The 19,705-nt window shown below is 42.4% G+C and overlaps 1 protein-coding gene across 4 annotated transcripts in view; it reads right to left on the reverse strand.

Moving 5' to 3' along the window:
• ptprua (protein tyrosine phosphatase receptor type Ua) overlaps positions 1-19,705 on the reverse strand; it is a 195,127-nt gene that overhangs the window by 24,300 nt on the left and 151,122 nt on the right. Inside the window, exons 15-22 of one of the 4 annotated variants that reach the window (XM_069516377.1) lie at positions 17,670-17,699; positions 17,106-17,266; positions 16,553-16,740; positions 12,784-12,856; positions 11,681-11,757; positions 9,376-9,393; positions 5,787-5,823; positions 1,506-1,603 (exon numbers count right to left, since the gene is read on the reverse strand). In XM_069516377.1, the coding sequence (XP_069372478.1) occupies positions 1,506-1,603; positions 5,787-5,823; positions 9,376-9,393; positions 11,681-11,757; positions 12,784-12,856; positions 16,553-16,740; positions 17,106-17,266; positions 17,670-17,699 (682 nt within the window). The remainder of the gene's footprint in view (positions 1-1,505; positions 1,604-5,786; positions 5,824-9,375; positions 9,394-11,680; positions 11,758-12,783; positions 12,857-16,552; positions 16,741-17,105; positions 17,267-17,669; positions 17,700-19,705) is intronic. The other 3 variants (XM_069516379.1, XM_069516378.1, XM_020090779.2) reach the window with 3 other exon arrangements.

A 19,705-nucleotide genomic window follows, 5' to 3' on the forward strand; every position in this document is an offset into this window, starting at 1 on the left:
ATTTGCACTTTTGTTTATCAGCCGTTTTAGAAAGAAAACTTTTGGCTCGATAAATTAGGAAACTGAATTGTCAAACTCGATGTAGCAGGGACAGAGACGTCATATCTCGAAACTTTGGAGACGTATATGGTTACAGCACATAGTTTCTAAAAGTAAGCGTTAAGGTGGAGTGTGGAATTATACATCACTTCATTAAAAGAGCTTACACCACATTAACTACAGGCACTGCCTGTGTAACTATCTGAACTAGCTAACAAATGCAGTCATTACCTTTCCAGTACCTTATATAGTGGGACCTGTTCAGATTTAAGAATAAAATATGTATTACATTTTATAAGATGCTTTAATAATTATGTAAAAAGGAAGGTTTTAAATTACATCTTACAAAAATAACACCAGGTTATATACCTGCAATTACAAAGCATATAATGATTTTTTAAAATCAGGTTAGTGTGATCGCATTTGCTCGTATACCAATTCTAAACCAAGTGAACTGTTATAATTACAGATATCAGTTCAGATACTTTCTTGTCTCAGAAAGAATTGGTAACGTTTGATGTGATAATTTCGCCATCTGGATCCAGATGTACAAACTTGTCAAAAGCTTAATGTAGACTAGATACGACATTTGTGAATGACAGCGGGTTGCATTTAAAAAACAGACGTACGCAGAGTTAGGCAAATTATTGACCCATGGAGAATAAAAGTACTGTAAATGCATTTGGTAATATTGATCCAACACTTACATAATAATATTAACTGGGGGACAATTTAAAATACATTTCATATAAATGAATATTATGCAAATTAGGTCAGATTAAATTAAAAGACAACAAAAATATCTGATAGACGAGAGCTGTGACACTGTTTACGTGTTTATGTTATTGTGTAATAGAGTAATACTGTGCATCAAATCTGCACTTATTTCAGCTGCTGATGATACAGTGACTTCCTGTTTACATATTTGACTGGTCGCCAACTAAATATTGTTCTAGCTGGATCAAGTTAACCACTCGTTTAAACTTAGTTACCAGTTAGAAGGACTGCACACAGAAAGCAGCCATCGTTTAGTTGATGCAACAATGTGCAAAGCTAAAGAGTAAATAGCTCAATACTGTAATAGTTCTGGTATCTTCATCCATCACATTTTATAAATGGTACGCTCAGCTCATAACACTTTGGTCACACACATTTTGAATAATGTATTAGCAGCCTGTTGTATTCAACAGAGGCAGGGAGAGTTAATATAAAAGAGGTCACAGAGTCCCACCATGGGCCTTCATATACATCAAAGCTTTGACCTTGGAGCACAGCCACCACTGCAAAAGGTGATCGCTCATGATCCGACAGCGGCAGCCATTTCCTCCCACAACCCGGAGCGCAGCGGCTCCTCTGACATATAGTAAATGATAAAGGAAGCTCCGGAAATACACCCCCCCCCCCCCCCTCCCATCAATCTTCACTGGGTCTGGAGAGGTCACAGGACAAAGGGAAGAAAAACCTACCCTGCCCACTTCCACCAGCTTGGTGATCATGACAATACTGAAGCAGTTCTCCTGCCAAATCATCCGCCAGAAGTCGTAGATCATCTCCTGCTTGGGGCCTGCGGAGGAGGGGATATACAGCAATAGGTATAGGTGGGGAAGGGGAGGAGGGGGGGGGGCGGAGAAGGAAGAGAAAGCAGGAGGATAAGTAGGGTGGCGAGATGAGCCATAAGTCAGAGAAAATAGCAGCAATAACTATCAATGCAGAGGCACTGTGTAATCCATGCCAGGGAATAGAGTAACAATGTGTCATTCATGAACTATTGCCCGCTCAGTGTTGTCCTAATACCACAGAGAAATGTCATTTCAATACACCCACAAATCCTGAGCCATTGTGCAAACAAGCTCATGTATTGCCTTTCCGAGGCAACAGTGGCAGACACAAATCACAGCCCCCCTGAATAAATGTACGATTTCATTGATTTCATTCCACTGTGGCGTTGATAATGTCGGTCCTCCACATCGCCACCTCTGTGAGTGAACACAATTATTCACCTCTACCCACGCAGTTTGTTTAATAGGAATATTATCTTGTCTCCTGAGCTGGATGACTTTATTTAAAAGCATGTTGCCTTATCACGCTTTGTGGCAGCGTAGTAAATCTTTCGACCATATTCGTTTTCTGTTTGTTTTCAATAATTTGTTTAGTTCAGGTGTATTTGCAGAGCACAATCCCATCACATCAATTCAAAAGCTTTCGCAGACCGATAAAATAGGAGAGTTAGAAGAAAACTTTCAGGCGAAAAACAAAGTAAGAGCTACATTCATTCTGTTGAGCAGGGAGGTTTATTCTTGACCTTTGGGGAAAGCGTGTAGCAAAGTTATTTAATGTCCAACCTCTGTGGTCTTATATAACAGATACTGCAATCAACACCTTCTCAAACCAAGAGCAATTCTAAAATCATAAGGTCAGTGATATTATATACTTTCCCTATGTTTTCTCAGTCACTAAATCCCACAGAACAACTGAAATGAACAATAGATGCATGTGGTACTCATGGGTTTTTGCTGTGAATCAGAAAAATGAAGAGGAATGTAATTAGTGTCAAAACTGAGTTTGACATTCAGAGAAATTTCGATGATTTCTTTTGTCCTAGTGATGGCTCATTTACAGGAAGTCTAGGACAAAGAGGTGTTGTTGTAATCCAAGACAGAGGACTGTCTCAGAATCTGACTGGGAGATGATTGGATTTTTTCGAATCAATCAGACGGTAAAAATAAGAAAAATGCAACACAAAGGCCTGTAGAGGCTTTTTTTTTTTTTTTTAATCTCTTTCTCTTTTTGTTCCACAATAAACAACAGGTGGAGAAGAAACAACTCTATTAGTCTGTTAAAGAACAGGGCATCAGTGGAGCCTGACAACGGCTTCCCCTTTCATCGATGCCAAACACCAGTCTTCACCGCAGTTGACCTGAGCTGAGCTGTCGCATGCCCACGTGAATGTTAACACGGACAAATGGGCGGCTAATTTAACCATGATTTTTCCCTTCTCGTCACAGGTTTCTCCAAAGCTCCCTCGCCGATCGCTGCGCCGGCTTCTGGTTTTATTAGTGATGCACGATGTTAATTTTTCAGCAGCAGCAGCAGAAGCAGCAGCAGAGGCCCTCTAATGCATCGCCAGAGGGGCCAAGGCATCGAGTTAAGAGATGGATGACGTGCGTGATCCCAGCAGCTGGGGGAATCTGTATGCATAACACAACACGCTGCCGCTCTGAAAAGCTGGATTCCAGAGCGGCAGCGTTTGGCATTTCTCCTCCCCCGTCCGCCTCCCGCTCAGCCTCCTCCTCTCACTGCCTCATCTCTGGACATAATAGGGAGTTAGCCCAGAGCACCTGCGACCTGCTGCAGAAGCCCAGCTGCCTTAACACCCATGGTAGGTACAACAAATCAACCTCGACAGCCACCCACCCAGGGCTCGCCGCCTGTATAAGCAGAGTGTTGCTCAGTGTATGCAGAGCATGAGGGAGGAGTGACAGCTTTAATGATGCAGTGTATGACTGGCGTGTGTGTGTAAGTTAGAGTGACAGTCATGAATTGCAGTTACTTTGGAAACTAAAACAGACTTTCCTCCTGTATATGTAAATTTTATTTATCCAACCATCATTTCATCAGCTTATCCTGGTATCAGAAACTGATTTATTGTGTTCCAAGGTCACAAATACATAGAAAATATCTACATTGGCCTGTAACCAACAAAGATGGACGCATACATTAATTTCTGCAGTATAGAAATCTGTAAACTTTGGCTACACACTTGGCTGCTTGTTTTGTATGTTTTTGTGTTTTTCAGATATGACTGGAATTTGAAATCTTTTTTTTTTAAGGTTGACGAGATATCGGCTTGAAATCACGTACTTTATAAGAATAAGAATAATAAAAAGTCCTTTATTAATCCCACAATGGGGACATTTTCAGGGAAAGGGGAAACTTACTCTCAGAAATGAAATCACGTGGCTGGTTTAAGACGTCACAGTGTAAAGATGGAGCCACTTGGATGGACATTAAAAATGAGAAAATACAGTCATCTCATGTTATTCATCTACAAAGCTCTGTTGTTAAAACTTCCAAATCACCTAAGCTCCCTTCTCTCATTGAAAACCAGTGCATACAGCTGACAATCCAGTTACTGAACTTTAGACATCGTCATGTACGCACCAATACTGGCAGAACTGGATTCCGTTACTACGTACCTGCTAAATGGAATGATCCTCAAACTTCCCATTAAACTGCAGTATTGTGTTCCCCTGGGAGATTTTAAATCTATTCTACGTGATACGATACGAATCTTGTGACTGTTTCGAATTTATTTTTGGTGTTTTGTCTTTGGACGCGTTTAATTGTTTGTTTGTGAATGTTTCTTGTTCTCAGGCCTCTCTTGGAAATAAGATCTTGATCTCGATGTGACTGGCTAAACAAAGATTCAATAAATACATACAAATATTGCTTGATGTTATCAGTTTTACAATTATAGCTTCTCATTTACAACCTATATTTACCATTTCAACTTAGAACGTGCTTGATTAAGTGTGTTTGAGGTTTTTTTTCCCAGCGCAACTTATGAAAACCTGAAGATACAGGATATTTAATTAGTCAAAATCAACTGTCATCAGATGTGTTCACACAGGCAATTCACCATGCTTTCTAAAACATCAACAGACTGCTCACAAAGGATATCAAAGCAGATACTGTACATTTTCAGTTATGCATCCAATATTTATTTTCATAGTTACTGATAACAGGGTTTTTATTCATTTGGGAGTACAGTATAAATCAGTACTTTAGAATGTGAAGTCCATATGTAACTAGTTTTTGGAGGCGGCTGTGGCTGAGGGGTAGAGTGGTTCGATCCTCAGCCTTCCTCAGCTGCATGCCAAAGTGTCCTAGGGCAAGATACTGCACCCCTAAATGGCTCCTCATAGATGTTGAATGCACTAATTGGAAGTTGCTTTGGATAAAATCTGCCAAATCGTGTAGTGTAATGTGTTTTTTCTGGTTTTGAATAAACACTTCTCTATCCAATCAACCAAAGAAACTTTATGTTGTTCAATTCTTTAAATCTATAACTTGAGCTCCACTTGAAGGCAAATTTCAAAAGATGCTTTCACCGTGGCAGTTTCTGCACCTCTGCCTCCACCTTTGCCTGCTGAAAGACTCTGTGAGCAAAGTGTGACAGAGAGGGGCTGAGACATTTTCTGAGGTTACTTTTGTGAAGTGGTAGAACTGAGACCAAAGTGAAAGATGGAAAGAAATCAGAGGGGGATTACGGAAGTGAAAAACATATTCCCTGAATAAATAGGATCAGAGCCGGGAGAGAATAAAGAGAGTGTCTCTCTCTCTCTCTCTCTTTCTCTATCTCTGTGAGTGTGCTGCCTGGGGAATGCAGCTTATATGGCGTATCAAACCAACATCAGAGAGAGGGTGCGCTACACATGCAGATGGCGGGGAGGAGAGACACAAAAGCCGAGCTTCACAGCGAGCGACAGTCAGTAGTGTTACAGTGCAGATTGACTGACAGTTACAGTCGATTGTTGTGGGAGTTTTTCTCGCACACGGAGGGAAGTGAAGCTTTTACGGCGGAAATCCAGATGTGAGCCTGATGCAACACGGGCGCCATTCTTGTTTACACATCAATAATTCAGTGAACTCATTTAAATATTGTCAGTCGGGCTGCTGTGTGAGGAACAGCACAAACAAACTAAATATTAGCAGTTCAACAATGCCGCTGGGCATTTCACACTCACCTTGAGTGGCGATGAAGTGGTTCGATCGCTGGTAACCCTGTGTGACAGAGAGAGCAAGGAGGAGGGGAAAGCAAAGAAGAGGGGTAAGAGGAGAGACTTAATAATTATATGAGCACATGATGACCTCTGACTCTCAATTCACCCCACCCATCCATTCTCATTCTCCATTTTCAGCATCAAGTCATCTCTTATTCATCTCGGAGCTGGGATTGATGTCAGCGCTCCGCTAACTTTCTGCTTTGCTTCTGATTGAAGATATTTCCGCAGCCGTGAAAACTGTTCTGCATCGTGCTACTGGCTGATGGCATTGGCACGTTTGACCGGCTATATTCTTTGGACTGTTTAGGCCCCAAGTTGGGGGTGAAGGATTGCACTTGAATCGTTATGCACAGAGAAAGTTTTTTTCTCTGTCTGTCTCTGAGCCAGGTCATTACATGCGGAGTGAGGTAGCTGCATTTCAAAGACGGACCAGCATGCTGTGCTTTGCATGCAGCCAGGGCTGCTGATCAAAGGCGGTTTGACAAGTGAGGGATCTTCAGCTCTGGGAGTAATTCTACCTGAGTGACATTGACTGATCTGCCTGTCTCCTCTCTGCCCAGCTTGGCATTAGCACAGTTATGATACAGTGTTCACAGTCTGGAAGGCTATTAGTGGCATCTGGGCCGTCCACCATGTCCGCTGAATGCAAAGCAGCCAAGCATGATAGATGTGTTGCATTAAGATCTCAGTGTGCCCTCCAATCACTCATGGATGAAGGGATTCCAACTGCTGTATATGGTAAACATTTGTACAAATCATGTACACTGTGTTTGCACCCCACCCCAACATTCCCCTCTACTCGTTCACACATACACACACAGTCAAAGAAGTCCATGACTACAGGCCATACGCTTTTATTTCCATACCTTTTCATGGAGTGATCAGAACCTAACATTAGGATTAACCTAACCTTAAACCCCTTTTCACCTTTAAATGAAAGGATTTACCTTTGGGGACTCATTTATTTTATCCCCATAACCAAAATGTTTGGTCACATACTGTATGTCACATATCATAGCATAATGGATGTGACTCTGTGGAAACAGGTCCCTACAACAATGAGTATTTCCTAGACCACACACGCGCACGCACACACACACACAAGCACACACACAAACATATGTACACATATGCAATATTCTGCCATACAGCAACACCAATTACATTCCATAACTGTCATGCCACAAACAGAAGTTGAGATGGATGCCCATCACTATGAAAGAGTGCAGTGACCCTCATTCCTATGAGCCTCTGTTGCTGAGTTTCGCTGGGCCAACCGGTTTCCTGTCTGTCACCTTGGCAACTGCACTTTTCAAAAGCAGGCAAGCGATGTGAATTCAAAATGAACTGGATAGAAAAAAATACAAACAACCAAAAACATGAATAACATGCAGAGTAATTTGAGATGTGGAAAGCTACATCAAATCGAACTTTCAGTTTGTTTTGCCTTCACATATGTGGCTCACTATATCTACAACAACCTGTGACGAGTTAGTGAATATGTCACCTTGGTGTAAGCAAGTGAATGAGTCATATTTGTCATGCATCTCAGAGTCACTCAGGAAACTTGAAATGATAAAAAAAACCCTCCCTGGGATTACTGAAGCCATTAGAATGGGTTCTCATGCTTCTTACATTCAGAATAATTTTGAGCAGCATTTTGTGCCTTTTTGTTCTAGTTAAAACTCTGGGATGAATAAATTCATGCGATTCATAGCCCACTTTTAGAGCAAAAGGAAGTGACACACACAAAGCATCAGGTTAAGCAAAGTTAACGAATATATTTTGCTAAAATACTACTTGGTAGTTTTTTTTTAAAGCATGTACAACATTGTAATTTAGATTCTGACTGAACTAAATTGGATTTTTGTGGAGTTTGATTGTACGTACATTCCAGGAAAAATAATTATCCATGTATTATGATGTTTTTAAGTCAGACTTCCAATTTCCCCCGCACCTGCTAATTTTTTTCATTTTTCATCTGCTGGCTCTCCTGTTGCAGGTTTTCTAAATGTCAGAGGATATGAGTTTCCTAGCACGAGAACACTCATTATTCCCGTTCGCTTTAGTCATAGAAAAATGGAGCCAAATGTGTTTGACTCACTTTGTGGTCAGTTACATATAGGAGGCCACTAAAAACCTGTTTCCATCTGTATTCATGACAGCAAGACTTCGATACCACAAGCAGTTCATTTCAATGGACCTCCCACATTAATGGATTCCAAGCCGAGCTTTCATGTAGCTTTAACAAACTTTGATGAGAAAATCTGTGCTGCCAATTTCAAACCATTAACAGTGCTGACTAACAGAGAGCCTGTGTCTCACCACCAAATTTATACAACCCTGCTCTTCTGGAGTTTAAACTGCTCCATTATAGGTTTGTAAGTTATTAGACGCGAGTTAATGGTTCAAAAAGTCTCTTAAATACAGCCAGTTCAAATCTGAGCTTGCTAGCTTGCTCACTGACTGTTTAAATTAGCTGTATCTCAATTCCAAGGCCGTTTTTTCCTCATGCATTTGAAGATTGATTGCATCACAACGTAATACTAGGCTGTCCTTTTTCAAGGGACCCTTTGTATGCAGCTGGTGAATGCGTCCCTCCATTCCAGAGCAAGATAGGATCCAAAGGGTGGATCCCTCTCTGGCCAACCTATTCCAGAGTCTATTGAGTGCTGGTTACAATGGTGTAGCCCTCATAGACCAAGCAGATGAGTTCTCCGAAGGTTGCAACCTCTGAATTGGGACACAGCTACATTTTCTAACTTGCTAACTAGAAGGTTGTCTGCTTTCTATGGACATTTTCACACCCATAGTTTTATAAAAAGCTTTTATCGTATGATGTCTATGACTTTTAGTATCTGAATCTTTAATATTATTATTTTTATTGAAAATAAAGATATTATTATTTTTATTATGTAACTGGTTTGCTGGTCAGTCACTGTATCATGAAAATAGTCCTGCGAGCATTCACCAAGTCAAAGAATTTCCTAACACCTATTTCACAGAGACAGGCGAACGAATTGTGCAGTGTGACCAGGCAATTACTCTTCTCTGAGATGCTTGATAAATATGGATGCAGTGTAGTGAAGCTGAGTGTTATCAGGTAAAAACCCTTGTAAGCTGTCACTAAAATAATTCCTGATCTTTCATGCTCCGTGGTTTGTTAGTTTTTCCCCAGCTCACTGAATATATTTACAATGCCTGCTGTGCCACGGTGTGTATGCTGGTTTGGATCTGACCTCGTCTGCTATACTCTGTGGTATCCTATCAGCCTTTTATAGGACAGCCCTGTGTTAGGCAAGGACTCTAGGTGAGCATCTGATTATGGGTGAAAAAGGACAGAGAGACTGCTGCCGTCAGTTTTCAGAGGAGTTGCCCAGGGGGAAAAGTGACGGCTCAAGGCAGAGAGGCTCAGTGGCTCGGAGTGGAAGAAGGAGGGGGGGGGTCTGCTGTTGGAGGTAAGCCATGGCGGGCTGGCGAGGGGACAGCAAGAGGGGGCAGCGTGAAAAAGGGCGAGGAGATGAAAAGAGATGAGAAGCAAGGTACTTACTTCCCTGTTTATCCGAATCTAAGAGGTGCCAAAAGGTGAAAAACAGGGGGGCGGACAAAAGAGAGAGAGAAAGAAGGAAGGTAGAGGAGGAAACAAGAGCTAGTTATTGTGATTTAAGACCAGGAAAAGGTGAGGGTGATGAAGTGGTTAAAAAAACTGCTTGCTCTGAGGACCTGTGGAGAGAATAACGTTCAGAAACCTCAAATCCCCATATTTCTACGATAGCGGCCAACGTTTGTTTTTCAGAAAGCACAACTTTTCTTCTTGTATTGGTCTCCCATGAGCCCACTCACCTTCAGCATACTATAAATGTATTTATATTGTGTAAAGTAAAGAGAGAGGCAGCAGCAGCTAGAGAAGAGGAAGACTGCTGTGGCAGGTTCTGATTTGGGGCCACTCATATCACTTACTGTAGTTATACTTTAATATAGATGAAGGCAAGGTGCCTGTAGACATGTGTAATACCTAAGGAAATGAATAATTGAATGTGTTCTATTACTTGCTCGAGGCATTTGTTGTATGTTTTACTGTGTTCTGTGCTTTCATTTACTGCCAATGTAGAAAACAGTGTGTAGGAAGGCACAAAGTGAGGGGTGGTGGCTTGGGTTGTGGATGAGTGTGTCCAATCACAGCCATTTAACATTATTCTTAAATATTTTTATCATAGCATAGCTGTCATAATTAAAATCAATCTATAACATTACAATATAAGTCTGGCTAACATCAGAGCTACAGCGTTCAGACATGAACCTGATGAGTACAGAATCATTATGAATGATGGGGAAGTTTGCGCTAAACATCTTGATTCAGTGGCTGAAAGTTGTCTGAACTAAGTTATTAGAGATCTGAGTTCTTCTGTATGAAATCTGAATTTTTCCTTTAAATTGACATGAAGGACTAAACTGGGTCATCCTGCATATTCAAATATCTAGTGTTTAGATAAAGCAGAATTGATCTGTCATTCAAAGAATTTATACTTTCTGATTTGTCTGCTCTGTCAAGGCAACCATCACTTCCAATTCTCACTCCCAGTGTGTCTAATGCCAGACAAATTACCGCTGCTACACAAGTGCAACAGGCGTCACTTTTTGCGAGTACAAGAAGAAGAAAAGAAATCCTGGAGGTGGGCGTTTTGAACAACAAACGCACAATCCTTGAAACTGAGTGCAGATGGTGTCACCTTTTGTGTTACATCTGTAAGCATTAGATGGCATCAAAAAGCAAGATCTAAAGATTTGACATGAAGTGTCATGTCTGTCTACCCATGCAAAAGAAAAACTGTGTATGAGAGCAGGGGGTGGTGGAAGTTTTCAGTTTAACCTTTAAATAAGGCAGCGTTCCATTTAATCCAACCTTGGACTCATCCATGAATCATCTGGAATCATTTCACTGTGGTGTTGTGAGCCAGGGTTCTTGGCATAACATGCAGACAGTGCTGTAGATGGCACAGTTAATGACACAAAGGTCCTTGGAGCGTTCATAATGGAGCCCTCGTGGAGCTCTAAAGGGGATAAAGTGACCACACACAACATTGTGGGCTTTGACTCTCTTCTTTAACCACAGCCACCCACACACACTGAGTCTGGCGTCCTCTACAGATATGGCCCCTTCTGCACACATTATATATTCTTTTGTTCTGCAAACTATAGCAGAAACAAAGGACATAATACAGCCTTCAGAGGCCATTACAACTTGTGTTACATACTGATGTGAGTACAGGAGGCTGCGCAAAGGAAAACTGGCTGTTGAGAGTTCTTCAAGTGACCCTTCCATTGTGAGCGAGCAGCGGAGATCACAGCCTGACCTGTGCTGAAGGATTGAGCAACTGTCCTTCAGATAGTGTTGCTTCATCTAATGCAAAGCTGCCAAGATAGGATCTGGCAGGAGAGCGAGCTGTTGCTAGGACTCCCTGAGATACTCACTCGAGCTGAACTGTAGGTGAGATCGAAATATCTGAAAGCAGATGAAAGGATCAGCTGCGTTATTGCAGCTCCAATTGCTGTGCAACGTTGCCTCACAAAAGCACTTGGGTGAGTCGTGAGCTCAGGGGCTCTTGTAGGAACACTGGAGTTGCTGCGAGGAAGTCTCACATTAAAACCTGTGTGTGCTTGCATGCATGGACATAATGCCATGTTGTGGGTGCTGTTCTAAATCACAGTTCATTCTGAGACACACAATGCATGTGGAGTTGTCCTCTGGTCAAGCACTGGGACAACCATAAAGGCGAAGACGTGGGATCAGCAAAGACAGAGGTGATGGATTATAAGTCAAAGAGAATGGAAGAATAAGACTGCAGGTGACTTACGTCGATGTAGTTGGCGTTGACATAGTCAGAACTGGGGTCTGCAAGCAGAGAGTGCAGTTTGACTCGATGACGATCATCTGAAATGCACAGAAAACAATGTTGTCATTAACAAAAAACAGGTCAAACCGCTCCCCGTATATGATGGTATTTGAGGTGAGAATGTGGATTTCTTCATCTAATAAGAGGATGATACTGGCTTATTAAAACTTGAGTTTCACTTATATAGTTTTAGCCATCAGTCCTTTATAGTCACAGACTCATGGTGTGGGAATGCTGTAACTTCACTAAAGCCGTTTTAACTCTGTTGAACCTCTCCAAAATCTGATCTGGACTTTCTTCAAGGTTTGCCTTTAACACATGCAGGAGGAGATTATCTGCACAGACGCGTTTCCAACACAGAAAATGTTCAGGTGTTCAGTTTTTGGGTCTCTTGATTTCCGTCAGTAAATATTACTTTCTGTTTTGTTTTTCACTTTCGCATCTGTCCTGTGGTAGAGACATCAAATAGCCCACTTGCTCATGGTAAAGTGTTCAGCTGAGTTTTTATTCAGGGACTGAGCAGAGAAACTCTGGAGAAAGTCCGAACCCTCTGACATTTGCCTTCAAGCCTAACAGCCCCTCTGGAGAATGTCAGGAGATTAGCTGGAGTTCAGTGTATGTCTGAAAGCAGCTTATGTCAGACCAACGAAAGAAACAGGATCAATCAGATAATTAAAGAGATCAGAAAGATTTGAGGGTGTAGTTCAGTGGGATTTCACATCCATATGCATTCTAAACTGTTGGCTTGATTACAACCTACAGTGTGTGCTATTTCAAAAAGAAGATTAAATCCACTCTTCAACAATCAATTTTAATTAATCAAAACTTCACTACAAACTACTGTCAATTCGGCTCATTGTAAAAATAATCAGTGGGTGGTTTTGGCTGACTCACCGGATACAGGCTCTCATTAAACTGTAACCTATTTTAGTGTGTGAGCATGAAAAAGCTTTTAATGTTTAGGTGCGCTGGAGCCTACAATGCAAAGAAAGACTGGAGCAGAGCCAGGTATTAACAGCATCAACATTTCTCCCTTGTAATCTTCATCCCGGCAAAATACTTACGGCTAAGCAAGCTATCGTGCCTCCCTTTGGTCTTCTCCTTCTTTTTTGTGACGTCCCAGCCATCAAAGAAGCTCTGCAAAGTTAGATATCACAAGTTCAGTTTGAGCGAGGGGCGTTACAAACAGCGGGCGATGTGTCTTTGACGCATCTTCGAACTCACAATTTGCTAATGCACTCCACAGTGTTACCCTGAGGTTGTCTAAGCAGCGTCACTGCGTTAGCGTCTTGCCAAGTCATCAGCAGACATCTGCCACGACATAGCGGGAAGAGACCGAGGCGGCGGGATGACATGGGCCGCTGAGAGATGGCTGTGGCCTTGAGAAGGTGGGGGCGGCCAACTGCACTCATTCTCATTCTGGACAGCGACTCGCTGCTCGGAGAAGACGCCGTTGCTCTATAATACCTCCGTGTTAAACTGCTAAATATGTGACAGCTGTTTATGGCGCTCATCGACTTAAGCTGCTCGTGCTGCGGGGTGACTCACTGAATCCAAATCAACAGTATAAACAAAGGAGGGGCATCAGAAGACAAAACGATAGGAGGTTTGCGTGGGTCTGGAGTGAGTTATGTCATATTCTGTTGCACTTCCAAGTCTCTGCTTTATCTCCCTGCTGTAATGGTCGGTCCATCCAGGCTCTCATACTCGCATCTGTGTGAGGGGGTGCAAAATGGGACCACCTGAGACCCCGACCGAGCTGAGCCAGATGAACAGGGAATTACATCTGCTACTGGATCCTACACAGGTAATACCTGATCTAATCCTGTTAATCACACCTGTGTCCAGCACCCTGTATTTTCTGGAGCTACAACATCCCCCTCACCTTCATGGAGCTCCGCTTGAATTATTTCTGCTCTATTATCTTATCAGCTAAATTCACGATGCGCGACACTTAACGCCTTTAAAAGCTTGTTTTTTTTAGTATGTTTCATTTAATTTCCATGAATAAATATGAACCAATCAAACACTATCTGTGGCGAGATTTATCTTCAAATATTTCTATATCTTTAAGGTTTGTGATATGAACGCAGTGTCAGACTTGCCCTTCCAAACTTAACGGATGGGGGGGTGGGGAAAGTAATATTTTGTGCATGAAATAATCTAACATTGCATTTTTTCCAACCGAGTTCCTTTCACCCCAAACAAAAACACAAATGCATGAGTATTTAACGTAAAATGGCAGAAAGTTAAGACATCATCACTCATAATAACAAGCTGACTGACAATAAAACGTTTTTCATGCACATTAAGACTTAACACAACAATTCAATCATCCATCCATTAGCCACACTGCGTATCCCTGGAGGGTCCCACGGGCTGGAGATGATCCCAGTTTGTACTGAGGCAAGGTATTTCCTCGCATAAAAGTAGCGGATGTGCTCAACTAAATGCCAGGACTCTTGCTGGCCCTGGTTCCAGATGTTGGCTCCTGAGCACAACTTACTGTACCCTCCCCACACTAAGGGCCCAACTTATTTGCAACCCCGCCTCCCCCCAAAATGACTTGCAACACATCTGATCAATGACAGCCGCACGACCCGGTGGGAAATAAGGGTTATGAAGTCTGACAGCGTTGTGCAAGCTGATCCCCTTCATCTTGTTTATTTCTCCAGGCGATTGGGGAGCCAGACTGAGGAGAAAAAAGAGACCCATATATTGATTTTGGAGGGGGGAATTTGTTGGCCCCTGAGGGGATAGCTTAATGAATCGAAGAAGTACATCTGGCTTCCTGCAGGTGGAAGTGCAAAAAAAGACTTATCACCACTGGTTGATGCGAAGGGCCTCATGTTGATGTAAAAAGACGGCTGAGAGGAATAACTTCTGTAAAGCATAACTAGTCCACACAACTCCAGAAAGTTCAGTATGTCTGCATTATTTCTGCATAGCAGATTAAGTAAAACAGCATTTTCCTTATGAATAGGTTATAGACAGTTCTTTCCTGAGTTCATGGACCTATATTTACATATCTGCTCAAGCTGTCATTTGCGAGCGGTCGTGTGTCATCACATTTTAATAAAGATAATTTTTCAGCTGTAGTTCCTGCACTTATGAGGATAGAACACACAGCCTAGTGGTGCAGCGTAAATTAAAAAAAAGACAAGATAACAGAAAAATAAAAGATCACAAAAACCAAAACGATCATAAAAGTTGTGTGATGCACTGCAATATACTTTGGGTTGCCAACCATATTAAGTGTAACGCATCTCTGTCTAGATATAATAGTAAACGTCTTGCTTTCACAAATACTGTGGAAACACAGGGGAGAACATCGAAACAAAGCCTCACCTCACAATCAGATTATGGGAGGCCACAGGATATAACAGCTTTTCATGTTCCAGCAAAGGATAGTTCTACCAAACATTATATTTATGTGATTTTTGAACATCCTGTTCCAAACTCACGTGCTGCTGCAACAGCTTCCACTTTTCTGGTTTCAGGTTTTCCATTAGAAGTTGGAGTCTGGTTGTACTGGAGCTGTATATGCTGCCAGAGCATGAGGTCCAACAAAACTAACAGCAGTAAACATCCCATTTCAAGGTGTACACTTCATCTCGATATTTTCACACAACCCGGCAGCACGTTGGTGCAGTGGTTAGTACTTTAACAGCAAGAACTGTGTGGACTGTGCTTGTTCTCCCTTTGTCTATGTGATTTTTATCCAGGTACTCTAGCTTCCTCCCACAGTTCAAAGACATAAACCTTCGGATGATTAGAGATGCAAAATGTGTCTCTATGTGTCAACCCTGCAATGGCCCGGGCAACATTTGCGGGGTCTACCCTGTGTCTCACCAGCTGTCAACTGGGATTTGTTCCAGCCCGTAAAGCCTGTTAAGCGGTAAAGATGATGGATGGAGGGAGGGATGTATTTTCATACATTCAGTACACTATTCATCTGTCCATACATAAACATAACACAATCTAAACCTGAGAGGCAGACTGGAACAACAATTAAAGAAGGAACATTTTCTCCATACCAGTGCGACCTGTTAATGTAAACTAGCAGACTCCTAATTTTGTAGGCTAATCCTATTATGTCAATATAAGAAGGAAAAGTGTAGCTGTAATGTCTGCCTCTACATTAATCTGGTCCTTCAAGCTAATTAACACTAACTTAAGTAGACGCAAAGAAGTAGAAGTCGTAGACATGAAAGCAAAAGGAGAAACATCAACATTGCTTTCTACTCATGATCTTGTTTGTGCAATATTTCTGCTGGAGTGGTACGTAAACCGGTGTAAATACTTCAAGCAGTAAGAGCAAAAAAGCTCCATTGTCACGGTTCTAGTGGTAATGGTTGTTCGTGGTGAGCAATGGAAAAGTCATGTGTTTTTTTCTTTTATTCAGTTGACCTATCCATTCACCTTGACCTCCTGCCCACACAGCCTTTAGAACATCGCCTTGTACTGTAGACTTGAAAATAAACACATGTTCTGCAGAATCTGCAATAGTGACGGCTGATGCTTTTGTTTTTTTTTTGGAAAGGACAGTCTCCCTCTTCTCCAATCGCTCTCCATTTTTCCATGTTATGGTGTAACTCCCACACTGTGTCTAAAACACAGACTGCTACGTTTGGCATAACACACACTGTACTGTTGTTCAACATCAAACTGGGAAAAGCATTATGGGCCTTGCTTCGTGTGTGTGTGGGCACTGACATGTTAAAACACGTGAGAGCCAAACACGTTTCCCTTCAACTGAATTCTGAAGCCAGCCCCAACCAGCCTGAGACTGGAAATACTGCGATACAACATGTTGGTTTTTTCCTCTCTCACCTCATATTCTTGTTTGAAGCCGTAGCCCTCAGACGTCTTCATCTGGTTGATGTGCTGGAGCAGGTCGGCGACCCTCACAGCAGGGTGGAGCTGACCCGTGTGATACGGCGAGCTCTTCCTCCGACAGTGACGGTGCGGCGAGCCTCCCAGTAAGCTGCTGGACTCGTTGACGGAGCTGCGCTGTTCATCTGGGAACATGAAGAACGTACACACTTAAAGCCACACCCCTGACTTCCACTGTGACACAGTCTTGGTTCCTTTGTTACTGAGGTAAACTCGGCTAAAAAAAGTGTAAGGGGTTGGGTGGGGGGGGGGAATGGCTGAAGGACAACAGTCAGCGCTTCTGTGGAGATGTGGCGGCTGACTGACACTGCAGAATATTCAAACAGACAAGAGGCTTGCAGGAGATTTCTCTGTTGAGAGCACCTTGTGGTCTGGCACAACAGATTGGATACATGCTTGCAAATAAACATGGCTGAAGGTCAGGGAGGAGGGAGCTTCATCTCTCCTGACACCTCTCTCAAGAGCACCCATATGCTGCTCGCAGTCTTACTTCGAGCGTTGCAGCCATGGGCATCCATGAAGGAGTGGGCCATCCTCTCATCCTGCTGGAGAGTGCTCTGCTCTGTCATGCTGCAGTCCAAAGAGCTCAGCTTCCGACTCTTCTCCTGCCTGTAGGCAATGGCCGCCTTGTTTATGGCCACCTTCTTCCGCCTGTAGAGATGCAGGGACAGAGAGACAGGGCAGAGAGAGAGGGAAAGAGAAAGAGAGGGGGGGAGTAATAATAGACAAAGGACATCAGAAAAGAGGCAGAGTGACAGGAAGACAGGAACAGAGATAAGGAAGAAAGGAAAGTAGGACGTGAGAGGAGATGAGAAATTGGACTCAGAAGATTGCAACTGGATGAGGGAGAGAGTGAGATTTTGTGATAGCAGGAGACTAGGGAGAGGGGGTGGCAGTAGGGTAGTGGTGGGGCAAAAGGAGAAGGAGGACGAGGAGGGGTCTACACTGGAAGACGGGCGCTAGCAATGTTTATTTCCAAGTAATCCTGGGACTACGGAGGGCAAGCAAGGGGAGGATGGCGTCAGGGTGGAGGATGGAGAAAGGAGTAACTTACGGGTAGTAAGGGTAAGAATAGAAGTCCCTTCTGATTAGCATGAAGGAGGAGGAAAGGAGAGAGACAGAGAGTGAGGAGAAAAAAAAGAGAGGTGACTATGGTTTATCAAGATGGGCATCAGAAAGATAAATGAAGATGCTTGGAATGTTCCCAGCTAGACTTCACGAAGCAGGACAAAGCATTACAAATGAAGAGAGGGCTTGTTGGACGCCAAAACTCAGCTGCTGAACAACTCGATTTTTAAACATTCAGTAATCTAAAAACAGAAGTTGGACATGTGGAGCAGAGAGAGCTGAGCTCCTCTAATTCTGCTCCTCATCACTCCTCATTAACTGCTATAAGAAAGACCCTCCTGAATCAGCTGGTTGAAGTTGCATTGTGAGTAATAACAGGATTTACTTATGTTACATTTAAAGGTTAAGTTACATTTAAGACTTCTGAAGACGTCTTTCAGACCAAAATGATGAAATTCATTGATATATATATATTATATAATCTATGATGGAATATTAGGAATTATAAATGGCGGAGTGTGCCACTATAAATTCTCATCAGGGTGTTTGTAGGCTCACTTATCAGTTCCATGTTGGTCTACTTTTATTACAGCGATTTTAATATCAGTATTGTTGAGAAAGAACTACAACACAATGAAACATTCCAAACCATGCATACCGCCAAAAGCTTTCTCTTAAAAAAACAAACATACACATAAACACATTTTAATGCGGAATGGAAGAAGCATTAACAAAATTAAGATTTAAATGTATTTAAGATCTAGAACATAATTTTAATGTATTGATAACTTTCTAAGGCCTAAAATTCAGGTTATTCAACTTTAGACTTTTTAAAACCCTCAGAGAAACCATGAATAACAATTTTACAACTTATTCTTTCAACACACAGTAGTTTTCATTAAGGCCTGTTGTGGCTCATTTTACCTTATTGTTCTATTTCTATATGTGGTTTTCAACTGTCTGATTAACTTTATATCATAGTTCACAGTTTCTCTGACACTTTGACTTGGACTGCAAATGTTGACAGTCCATCATCTTGTATCCAGATGGTGACGGAGACACAGCGTCTGACATTAGGATGTAACGGACAGTGGAAGCTGCATTACTTGAAAATGTGCTCAAATGAAAAAGAAATGAAGCCAGAATGCAAAACGCGTTGCTTAAACCTCCGTCTACATGTTTAAAGAAATGTCTCTAAGTTTGAAATCAGTTCGGAGTTTTCCATACGAAAAGCCCTTTCTTCATTTTTCATTCCTTCCCATTTCCTGCGTTGCGAGCGCCCTGCTGGGATCCTTTGCTTTTCTTATTGATCACAAAACCAAAAACACATGAACATATAGAGTCAAACTTTGCACATGCAGGGTGACAACATTTTGCAACTAAACATAAACACTTTTTCTCCTGCCTCATGTGGCTCTCTGGCTCCTATTGTGTCTGCTGGATTGGCCCAGTGAATCTTATCAGTCAGCGCCTTCTTCCAGACATCCCCATTCATTCTCCCTCTATTCTCTGCTATAGGCAAGAAAAATCCTCGGGGTGGAGGAGTTCCTACCTCCAAAAAAACCAGAGGCAAAAACAACATTCCTAACCAATTACTAGCCCATCCACTGGCACCTCACAGCTGCTCGCCTCATGTAATTGAGTGGGCAATGGAATAACATGCCTCTTGATGAAATATTTCACACTCAGATGACTGTTCCACCATTGCCCAGCGAGCGAAGAATACACTGCAGGTGCGATCGACGACAGAGGTAATTTGCAGGTGGAGAGCAGCCAGTGGTTCCAGTGCGAGCGGGCTGCATTTTAAATGTGCTCAGCCAACACGCAGACCTTGAAATTAAAAGATGAGAGGAAACACAAAAGCTTGGCTGAGGCTGCGGTGGAGGAGTTTAGGATTAATGCTCTCCCATCCCACTAACTGATTGTAATTCACTTGCCAAATGCATTCCTCAGTAGACCCTAGCTGCCAAGCAGGATAGGGATAAATTCACTCCTCTGGATGGGATATACACAAACAACAAG

This window comes from Paralichthys olivaceus, chromosome 20, assembly GCF_024713975.1.
Source record: "Paralichthys olivaceus isolate ysfri-2021 chromosome 20, ASM2471397v2, whole genome shotgun sequence".
NCBI classification, from domain to species: Eukaryota; Metazoa; Chordata; class Actinopteri; order Pleuronectiformes; family Paralichthyidae; genus Paralichthys; species Paralichthys olivaceus.